Genomic DNA, 12047 nt, shown 5'->3' on the forward strand with positions numbered 1-12047 from the left:
AACTATTATTTCCTATTATTTAATTTCTCATAAAAATCACTTTTCATCTCTTTCCACAACATACTAAGTCTCATAATAGTATTTTTCATTGTATCAACAGATTACTTTTTGTTTTGTGTACATGCATATGTATTGATCGTGGAATCATTAAATATTTGCTATTATCACAAAAGCAGTAATAAAATTTCCCTATCACCATATGTTTTATGCAATGATTAGTCATGAAATACCTCACACAACACACAATTAAAGCGCTATGATGATTTGATTAACTCATTTCTGTTATTAAGTTTTTCATTCAATAAATATCAAATCAGAATGCAAATGTCTAACAGTTTAGTGACAGAATGAAATATCAGGTTCCAAGATAAAGTATTTTGTAGATAACAAATGAAAAATATGAGAGGGTATAAATAAAATAGTAATATTATAGTGGCACAAGATTTTTAGAAAGCACTAATGTTTAGTAATTACTGCCATGTGTCATGTCACTCTCTCAGTCACTGTGGGGAAATCTCTTACCAACAACATAGCCATATGATTACAATAATCTGTAGTCTGGAACATTAAATAGATACAACATTTGTTCTAATGGCTGGTAAATTTAAACAATACACTTACATCTGAGAAAACAAGAAATTAGGAATATTATACAAATAATAAAAGGCTTACTAAGATAAATTATACTGATTTTCTACCTTCTGCTACTGCTACTACTATCACTTGATGAAGAATCACCTCTCTTTCTTGTATCTCGTACCCTAATAATTTTCTTTCTAATTCTTGCTGTTGCTCGAGCTGGCTCAGGTTCAATTCTCTTTTTGATTCTGGAAGACCTACAATACAAGAGCTATATTAATGTATTGTGAGTGAATGGTACACAAGTATAGTATATACAAGATGTTTTCACATCACTGGAGCATAACATAATTGTAGTTCTAAAAACTGGTTGCTGCTTCCTACTATTGTCATTATTTCCACTACACACACACACACACACACACACACACACACACACACACACACATGTGCAAACCCCCAACCGCCCCCCCCCCCCAACACACGCACACACAAACAAGGGCGTGTGTCCATGCATGTGAATGGATAAGCCATCCAACTTAAAACCGAAACCACACCTCCCACAATGTCATGTAGAGTACAGAACAGCCGGTAAACCAGTTTCTGCACTCTTATCATGATATAAAACACAGTCAATCGAATTATGGCATACCAAAATTTGTACACTGCAAGCACAACAAATTAGGGGATCCTCTCTTCAGAGAGAAAACCTGTACCCAATCCAGAAGCAAGTAATGGATTCTTTGCCACATCTTTATGGCAGGGAGGAGTTATGCAACAGCCAGATATTCTCAGTTTCACTGAGCAGAAATTTTTGCCCCCCACTTTCGACCATTCTCCTTCACATCACTGAATGGTTTTGTCCCTGAACAGTTACGTGATTGTAATTAGGAGGTCTTTAAATTGTGCAACTGCAGATAAAATGCAGTCCAACCTAGCTGTTGTTTCTGCCAGTTTGTTGCCCTGAATTTTCCCACATTCTGCTACCCAGTAGAATATCATCTCCTTCCCTATGTGTTGTTCCTGAATAGACTGGACTGGTTTTTCTACAAGTATATGCACTGTATATCTTCCAATATACTCAGAGAGGCTGAGCATATAACAAATTTTGTAGCTCAAATATGTATCATTCGTTTCAGTGCCATCAGGATGTTACACTACATCATATTTGGTTAATTCATTCAGTAAGCTGCCTTGAGAGCATGACTGGGGCAAATTAAAGACAAATCAAAGATGTCCTTTTGCACAGACCTGTCTGCATAGGACTGTGTGCAGTTGTGATTCTGATATAAAAAGATGTACTTACTTAAAAGTTGTTTCAATTAAAACTAAAGTAATTTGGGGCACTGTACACTGAACAGACTCCTATGATTTTTTTTTTAAATACCTATGGCACATGCCTTTACTATTTGTTGAGTGATATTTGCATATGAAATAAATTAACTGCCTCAACGATGATGATAACAACAACAAATATGAGGAATACATAAACATGTGTGTTGAACCAAATTGTTACAGCTAATAAGCACATGACATTCCTTAAATTCATGCACTAGCAAACAGTTTTGATCTACACAAATTCCTGTTTCTTTCCTTTGTAGTTAGGAAATGAAGTTGTAAAAACTTTTATTACCAACATGTGTGCTCTTCAAATACAAGGTTTTTATCAGACTTATTTCTCTCATGTGCCATAGGGTTGAGAACTGTAGGGTTCCCCTAAATAGGTCATGTGTGCATTACACATCAGAGGCTGCTACTCACGTAACTGACTGTGTGTGGGATGCACAATTAGATTAAGCAACTCTCCATCCAATCCAGATAACGATAGCTGTAGGAAAGAAATGCCTCCCACAGGTGAGAGTATTAAAATCGTAAGACTGCTGAAGCATTTGCAACAAAATGCCAGTTTCAAGCGCGCATGAAAAGCAGTGAAGCTCATATAATACTAGGTACAGAAAGCTGGTTGAAACCTCAAATTGTCAGCAGTGAGGGTTTTGGTGAAAATTTAGGTGTATATAAAAAGGATAGGCAAATGGGAAATGGAGGTGGTGTATTTGTCGCAACTGACATGAAACTCAAATTCACTGAAGTAAAAATTGAAGCTGCATGTGAGATTGTTTGGGAAAGACACAGTTTCAAGGGTGGGTATAAAATGATAACTGTATCTTCTATCATCCACCAAACCAATCTCCTGATTTACTTTGGAAAAAACCTCAGTTCACTTGTGGATGTGTCAACAATGATTACCAACGTACAAAGGACAACCAAAACAAGCAGAAAGATATACCATATTTACTCGAATCTAAGCCGCATTTTTTTTCCGGTTTTTGTAATCCAAAAAACCGCCTGTGGCTTAGAATTGAGTGCAAATTAAGCGGAAATTCTGAAAAATGTTGGTAGGTGCCGCCACAACTAACTTCTGCCTTCGAATATGTGTAGCGCTACACAGGCATGCTTTGCAGGCACAAAGATAAATACTGGCGCCAAAACCTCTGCGTCAGTAAAAAATTAAAAAAAAGAAGGAAGACGAGCTTTTTTCTCCGCCCCGAGTTTCGACCACTTCATTTTCATACATTATCCAACAAGTAAATACAAATTCCGTATTGTTCATCTTCGAATGTAGCAGCATTTCAATGTACTATGAAAATCCGACTGGCAAGACTGTTTGGGATGTTTGTCAATATGGCCAACTCTACGTTCTGAATTTTTTCCTACCTGTGAGAAGAGATGGTTGCTAATAGGAACTTCTATGAATTGTGAATCACACACAGTATTCTCTTCACCATAAGAATAAATCGAATATAAACATTTTGCCATGCATTCTTTCATATTTGCTGCTATCTCATTTAAATCCTGTCTGCCTAATAAACTACGAAACTAGAGTGAGACAACAACAAACGCGGAAGAATATACATATCATGTCATGTTTATATTTGTATTATTCTTATGCCTAATAGTGATACAGTCAGAATTGAAGCATGGCAATTGACTAGATTTTTAAATCTAACTAATTTCTGTGCAGAATATAATGTACTAAAGAGGAGTCTGCAAAGATTTTCAAACGGAGAAAAATTTTCGCTAAACTCTCGTTCAGAACATCTTCTATCATACGCAGCCTATTATTTGGTTCTTGTTGATCGTTATCAAAGAAAGCAGCAGTGTAAGTAACAACAAACAGCAGTCTCTTGCCATTGTTTCGATAATGAGACGATTCCTCTCTCTCTCTCTCTCTCTCTCTCTCTCTCTCTCTCTCTCTCTCTCTCTTTTTAAAATTGTAAGCGGCGGTAGCGCGCACAAAACCAAGCCATGCCGCGAGCGGCGACAGGCCATAAATACTCATTATCAGAATGCGACAAACAATGCATGACACAGTATAGTAACGCATTTTCAGCTTAGAGTGACGTAAACACCTATAACAAAGAGAACGGCACTTATCAGATCAAAGAAAAATAAGCAATCAATCCAAACCAGATGAAGCATGTGAAAAAGGAAGGGTACTCGTATAAATACGGATGGAGCGACTGACGCATAGCAATGGCTACCTGGTACAGCTTAACTGCTAAGCTTACGACTCGAACCAAACTACTGTAGCTGTATTGTCATTTATTCGACCTAAATTGTGTCTCATATTACAATGGACCAACTTTGTTTTGATTTGGATGTGTGGCCTAAAACTTTTCTCTCCTCTTGAATTTCGAGTCTCAAATTTCAGGTGCGGCTTAGATTCAGGAAAATTTTTTTCCTTGATTTCGAGTCTCATTTTTCAGGTGCGGCTTAGATTCGAGTGCAGCTTAGATTCGAGTAAATACGGCATATGTTCAGTAAACTAAATAAAAAATCAGTAGTGTCATATCTCACTGAGGAATTTGAAACTTCCAGCAGAGGGCAGGAGCATGTAGAGTAACTCTGGCTCAAGTTTAAAAGAATAGTTGACAATGCACTGGATAGGTATGTACCCAGTAGAACATTTCATAATGGGAGGGAACCTCCATGGTATACAGTCACTGTAAAGAAACTTCTATAGAAACAGAGATTACTGCATAATAGGTGTAAAGCAAAGCATAGGGCTACAGATAGAAAGATTCTAAATGAAACACATTTGGCTATAAAGAGAGAAATGTGTGATGCCTTCAGTGGTTACCATAGCAGAATATTGTCACGTGATCTTTCACAAAATCCAAAGAAATTCTGGCCATATGAAAAGACTGTCGGTGGTACCAAAGTTAGTGTCCAGCCCTAGTGAACGAGACAGAAACTGAAATTAAGGGTAGCAAAGCAAAAGCTGAAATGCATAACTCCATTTTCAAATGTTCCTTTACAAAGTAAAACCCAAGAGAATTGCCCAATTTATTCCTCATACCACTAAAAAGATGACTGAAATAAATATTAGTGTCAGCGGTGTTGCGAAATAGCTGACAGCGTTAAAACTGAACAGAGCTCCATGCCCCGAAGGAATCCCTGTCAGATTGTATACTGAATTTGTTGCTGGGTTAGCCCCTCTTCTAACTTATAATCTATTGTAGAGCCCTCAAATAAAATACTGCGCCCAGTTCTTGGAAAAAGGTACAGGTCACACCCATCTACAAGAAAGGTAGTAGAAGTGATCCACAAAACTACCGTCCAATATCCCTGATATCGATTTGTTGTAGAATCTTAGAACATATTCTGAACTGAAACATAATGAAGTATCTTGCACAGAATGACCTCTTTAATGCCAACCATCATGGATTTAAAAAATCAATCATGTGGAACCCAACTCGCGCCATTCTCACATGGCATATTGAAAGCTTTGAATCAAGGCAACCAAGTAGATGCAGTATTTATTCTTGATTTCCAAAAAGCATTTGACTCAGTACTGCACCTATGCTTACTGCTGAAAGTACTATCAGATGGAGTGTCAAGTGAAATTTATGACTGGATTGAGGACTCTTTGGTACGGAGGAAGAAGCACGTTATCTTGAATGGAGAGTAATCATCGGATGTAGAAGTAACTTCAGATGCGCCCCAAGGAAGTGTGTTAGGACCCTTGCTGTTCATATTGTATATTAATGACCTTGCAGACAATAACAATAATAAAATCAACCTTTTTGCAGATGGTGCAGCTATCTATAATGAAGTACTATCTGAAAGAAGATGCATAAATATTGTTAGATATTGATAAGATTTCAAAGTGGTGCAGATACTGGCAATTTGCTTTAAATGTTCAGAAATGTAAAATTTTGCACTTCACAACTTGCTCTAAATGTTCAGAAATGTAAAATTTACCTAAGTGCAATACTTTGTAGGGATATGAAGTCGAATGATCACATAGGTTCAGTCATGGGTAAAGCAGGTGATAAGACTTCGGTTTATTGGTAGAATACTGGGGAAGTGCAATCACTCTACAAAGGAGATTACTTACAAATTATTCATGCAACCAGTTCTAGAATACTGCTCAAGTGGGTGGAACCCATACCAAATACGACTAACTGGGGTACTGAACATCTACAGACAAGTGCACCACAAATATTCACATGTTTGTTTAATCTGTGGGAAGTGTCACAGGGATACTGAAGGAACAGAATTGGAAGACTCTTGAAGATAGATGTAAACTATCCCGGGACAATCTATTAACAAAGTTTCAAGAACCAGCTTTAAATAATTTCCCTAGGAATATACTACAACACCCAATGTATCACTCATATAGGGATCATGAGGATAAGATTACTATAATTACTGCATGCACAGAGGCATTCAAACAGTCATCCTTCCTGTGTTCCATCTGTGAATGGAACAGGAAGAAACCCTAATAACTGCCACAATAGGACATGCCCTCTGCCATGCTCCTCATGGTGGTTTGCAGAGTATAGATGCAGATGTAGATGGCTATTCTAGAAGGCTGTGTGGAACATAAAAAAAACTGATGTGTTAACACATCAATCAAAAGTTTATGAATTAAGGCAAATGAGATTCATTACTTCTCAGTGTTTTTCTATGGAATAAAAGTTATTAAAGAAACTCAACATGTCCAAAGTAAACTGGACTTATATCTGAGAGGAGTTGGGTTCAAATACCCATCCAGACATGGCAGTTTAGGTTTTCCTAGTTTCTTCAGAATGATATAATGGTTTCTACAACAAATTATAGCCAATTCTTGCCTTAAATTTTGTTCAAGCAGGTTAAGACTCCTTGTTGTATAAGGATAAGTCAATGATTATCTGCAGTTTTGCTCTGTCTTTAGGTTGGCTCTACGACTTTGTGCACTCACCGGCCACTAGATGGCACTGTTGTTTTCACCTGTGGTAGGTTGTAGCATTACCACATCAGTCCACTTTGTACTGTCACAACCTAAAGATGGCCATGTCACACACTGTTTGCACCACACAGCATTCTGTATCTGTTCTTTGGGGTCTCAAAGTGTACCAGGAGCAACAAGTCATAGAAGACTTTCAGCACAATACACGGACAAAGTTTTGTCACAGGAAAGTGCTCACCAGTAGACTGAACAGTTCAAAAGTAGCCAAATAAGCATGAAAAATGACAGAAGAGCGGAGATTCGTGCTACAGCCATAATTGATGGCATTACTGAACAAGTCTGTGCCTTGATTCTGAATAACAGACAAGTGGCTGTTGATGATGTGGCAAACTATATGCAGCTTTGATCCACTTGTAGATGTACGAAGGGGCCATTGATTAGGCTCTGAGCAACAGGTGAAGGAAGTGGTGCACACGTGGCTTGCTGAGCAAACACAATTCCCCCCCCCCCCCCCACTCCCCTCCCCAGAGGGTATCGATTGCAGATACTTATTGACTTAACTTCATATAATGACACTGATAAATCAACACAAAATCTCTTGATAATTCCAATAAATTTCAGAACTAAGTGCCTTTAGATGACACATTTGATTAAATTTAATGATGGATATATCAGAGAGGCGTATTTACTGTGATATGAATTATTGTTTTGTAAGTAGTTTCTTTTTTCCATCAGGCTCTTCTTTCAGAATACTAGAACTTATCAAGAGAAAGCTGTCTAGAGGTCACTTTGTCAGCTTTCTCTTTCAAGTGGCTGATGGTCTTGCTCTATCAGTTATTTTTGTATATTTGTGAACTTTGCAATTATGTTACCTTATTTTCTTGTTTTAATAAACACTTAAAAGTTTCTCCTGTAACAGAACGTACAAGATAAATGCAGTAGACATTTCACCCACTTCCCAGAACTGTAAATGTCAGTTTTCCCTCATATTCATTACTCTTAAGTCACTGTTCTTCTATCTTGATGACACTGTATCTCACCATGCAAAACAATAGTGACTGAATATCACAGCTGAATCAAGACAGACTCACTCCTATTTTCCTCCACCCTAGAAATACAGCAAAGAGACCAGAATTAAAACAAAAGATTCAAAATAGAACCCACTGAATTTGAAAACAGGAAACTGCATCTTTATACTGTGATTATTCACAGTAATTCAGAAAATTTCAGTTCCCTTTAGATATAAAATACTATACATACGCAACATAATCAAGAAATGAGTCACAAAAAAAACTAACAATGAACACTTTTCTGAAATTGTTAAAAAAAGGAAACTCTGATCATGATAACATCATTAAAAAAATGTGGTGCACTTAGCACAAATAAGTTAATACTGAATCAAAATCAATTATAATCAACACAATATCTTAAGCATCGATGTTCGTCTAGTTTATTCATTAAAAGAAAACCAGTCTGGAACTTACTGTACACATGAATATTGTGGCTTGCTGTAGGTAGCTGCTGTGCTTCAAGCATCAGGATGCAGACTCATCAACATTTTCTGATCCATAATGGGTGAAGTAGCCCCTCAGTTACAAGCCTTTAGTACTGCATAACTGATAACGATTGTTTCTGATGAATTTACAAAGTCATCTGTCGTACTACTTCTAGACATGAAGTTACAATAATCTAAGGAAACATCTTCCATAAGTTTTCCACATTGATAATTTCTCAGGCAACATAAGTGCCAATAATTCTCATGAAGTTAAGAATTATACGAATAACCTGAAACTACAGAACCGAACAAAAAGTTGAGAGTACTAAATAACTGACAGTCTACCATGTGGTATTTGTCTGACTTTATATGCTCCTACAAACATTTACTGGATATAATTATTTAGTGCTCTGGTGTGTCTACTTAACTCCCAACAACTACTTACAAATGTACAGGTATGCACAGTAATCACAACAAAGGTACCATAGCAGAGTGAGCTGGTTGGACTTACATGAATCATGGACAAAATATATTTATTGCCATATCCTACCCTTCCCTAACATGATCACAAAAGTGCATGGTAGATCCCAGTCAGTTTCTTACTTACTTACATCTGACATCAGGCTGACCATGCCAACGTGTTCTCCATTCCATCACCTGGTACTCATTTCCAGAAATAAGTTCCTGCTATTTACAGTTATTTTCTACAAATATATTTCTATGGGAAAGACTAAGAAAGGAAGGAAGGAAGGAAATAAAGAAAGAAAGAAAGAAAGAAAGAGAGAGAGAGAGAGAGAGACTTCAGTCCCTCAATGTAACTATGGAAAACTAACCATAACTTACCAAGGTTAGATAATGAGCTTAGATAGCTTAGCCCCTACTACAGGGTGTCCAGTGAAGGAGTCCCCAATTTCAAAATTAAATGTCTCGAAAACAAAAAGTAGTCACAAGCAGGCAGCTTCTGAGGCCAATCCATCTCTGCACCAGTAAATTTACAATAATACTGTGCAATGACTCTATTCCCACAGTATTCATCACCAAAGTGAAGCACATTTTTGGTGCAATGTGGTCTCGTCCATCTTGTATGAACCACTTGGTGTGTGGTAGATCCTCCAGTGCAAGCTGTGGGTCGACAAACTGTTCCAAAATTGCAACTTCACATTCATCAGTGATCATTTCTTATATGAGACAAGAGTCAATAAAGCCTTTGCTGCATACCACATTCCAAACCCTAACTTTGGGAGAATACAGTGGTTTCACTTCGCACAAAGGGGATTTTCAGAACCCCAAAACTGCCAGTTTTATTTATTCACGATTCCATTCAGGTGGAAGTGTGTTTCATCTGTGAACCAGATGCAGCCAACATCAAATCCTTGGTTATCAATCACTGCGAGAAACTGGTTCACACCCTCTGTCTCACAGGTTGTACATGTATGGACTGATGGCTTTGGATTTTGAATGGACACACGTGTAGTCTCTGTCTCAGTATTTTATGCATGCTGGAATACTTCAAATAAGTCTCTGCTGCAATTCTTTGAATGGATTTCCTTGGATTTTGCTGAATAATTCCAGAAACCATGTTAACATTTTCAGGAGTAACTACAGTTTGCCTAGGGCCAGCATTCCCCACTAGATCATCAGCCATGCTGTCAGTCTTGTTTGATTTGGAGAAGAGCTTGTGAACCGTTTTTGCAAGGGGTCCTTTTGGAACATTAAATCGTGTTTGAAAACTGCATCTTGTTGCTATAGTGCTGTGTTCTAACTGGAATACCAAGGAAATTGACAAGATGGAATTTCCTACCTGTGAACTGGAATACCATAGGTTAGAACACTGGAGCATGGTGGTGGCCACTCATCTGTAAAGTTAGTTTGTTCACAGCCATACCCATGCTGTTCTGTGTGTGGTTGCAGTCAAGTCAGTGTACAATGTGGCTACCTTCACAGGTGCCCAACATCACCTTTTCTGAACTGCACACATGGAAACCCTCCCTGCTATGAGGGTAATCCCAAAAGTAAGGTCTCCTATTTTTTTTATAAGTACATAGACCTGTTTATTTCTACTATGGTTTACAACAGTTTACAGCTTGAACATTTAGCTATTTTTTGTCATAATCACCATTTCTGTCGATGCATTTTTGTAGACACTGTGGCAGTTTCTGTATGCCCATGTCATATCAGCTCACCATCATGCTGTTCAGAAAGTTATGAACCTCTTCTTTCACCTCGTCGTCGGAGCTGAATCACTGGGACCACAATTAACGCTGACAGGTACTGTGAGTCTCTGAAAAAACTCAAATGCACAATTTAGAACTGGAGAAGAGGAATGTTGAACAAGGGTGCACACATGCTCCATGACAATGCTTGCCCAAACATTGCTCGGCAAACCATTGCTCTCCTGCAACAGTTTCAGTGGAACATAATCACCCACCCACCCCATAGTCCTGACTTGGCACCCAGGGACTATCACCTGTTCCCTAGGTTAAAAGAACATTTGGTCGGAAAGCGATTCAGGACCAACGACGAGGTGAAAGAAGAGGTTTGTAACTTTCTGAACAGCATGGTGGGGAGCTGGTATGACATGGGCATACAAAAACTGCCACAGCGTCTACAAAAATGCATCGACATAAATGGTGATTATGTCGAAAAATAGCTGAATGTTCAAGATATAAACTGATATAAACCATTGTATAAATAAACAGGTCAATGTACTTATAAAAAAATAGGAGACCTTACTTTTGGAATTACCCTTGTACATATCCCTCATTTCTGTAATACTCTTTGTCTCAATCTGCATTAGTCCCTTCCCCCTATGTACCTCCACACACTCCCATACTCCCTGTTTGGAACTTCTCTACATTTCCTTATCTGTTTCTCCTACTATACATTTTTCTCCTTGTACTCTTCCTTTATCCCTGAAAATTCCTTCTAACAATCCCCTAATCTGCCACTTCATGCAAGACTGTGCTGTCCATGACAGGCTGAAAATTTCTGTTACTCTGAATACATCTTCATCTACATGGTTACTCTGCAATTCACACTTAAGTGCTGGGCAGAGGGTTCATCGAACCATTTTCATACTTACTTCTCTACCAGTCCACTCTCGAATGGCGTGTGAGAAAAAGGAACACCTAAATCTTTCTGTTCGAGCTCTGATTTCTCTTATTTTATTATGATGATCAATTCTCCCTACGTAGGTGGGTGTCAACAAAATATTTTCACGTTTGGAAGAGAAAGTTGTTGATTAAAATTTTGTAAATAGATCTCCTCGCAAAGAAAACCGCCTTTGATCCAGTGACTGCCACCCCAACTCGCGTGTCATATCAGTGACACTCTCACCCCTAATGCGCGATAACACGAAACGAGCTGCCCTTATTTGCACTTTTTCGAGGTCCTCCGTCAATCCTGCCTGGTAAGGATCCCACACCATGCAGCAATATTCTAGCAGAGGACAGTCAAGTGTAATGTAGGCTGTCTCTTTAGTGGGTTTGTCGCATCTTCTAAGTGTCCTGCCAACAAAGTGCTGTCTTTGTTTCGCCTTCCCCACAATATTATCTATGTGGCCTTTCCAATTTAAGTTGCTCATAATTGTAATTCCTAGGTATTTAGTCGAATTGACAGCCCTTAGTTTTGTGTGATTTATTGTATACCCAAAATTTATTGGATTTCTTTTAGTACACATGTGGATGAGCTTGCACTTTTCTTTGTTTAGTGCCAATTGCCACTTTTCGCACCATACAG

The 12047-nt window shown here is 38.2% G+C and overlaps 1 protein-coding gene across 1 annotated transcript in view; it reads right to left on the bottom strand.

Annotated features, from left to right (window-relative positions):
• The window catches only part of LOC126248167 (RNA-binding protein with serine-rich domain 1-like), a 103484-nt gene that overhangs the window by 51441 nt on the left and 39996 nt on the right, over positions 1 to 12047 (bottom strand). Inside the window, exon 4 of the mRNA XM_049948925.1 lies at positions 699 to 836. Within this exon, the coding sequence (XP_049804882.1) occupies positions 699 to 836 (138 nt within the window). The remainder of the gene's footprint in view (positions 1 to 698; positions 837 to 12047) is intronic.

The sequence above is a fragment of the Schistocerca nitens genome, chromosome 3 (assembly GCF_023898315.1).
Source record: "Schistocerca nitens isolate TAMUIC-IGC-003100 chromosome 3, iqSchNite1.1, whole genome shotgun sequence".
NCBI classification, from domain to species: Eukaryota; Metazoa; Arthropoda; class Insecta; order Orthoptera; family Acrididae; genus Schistocerca; species Schistocerca nitens.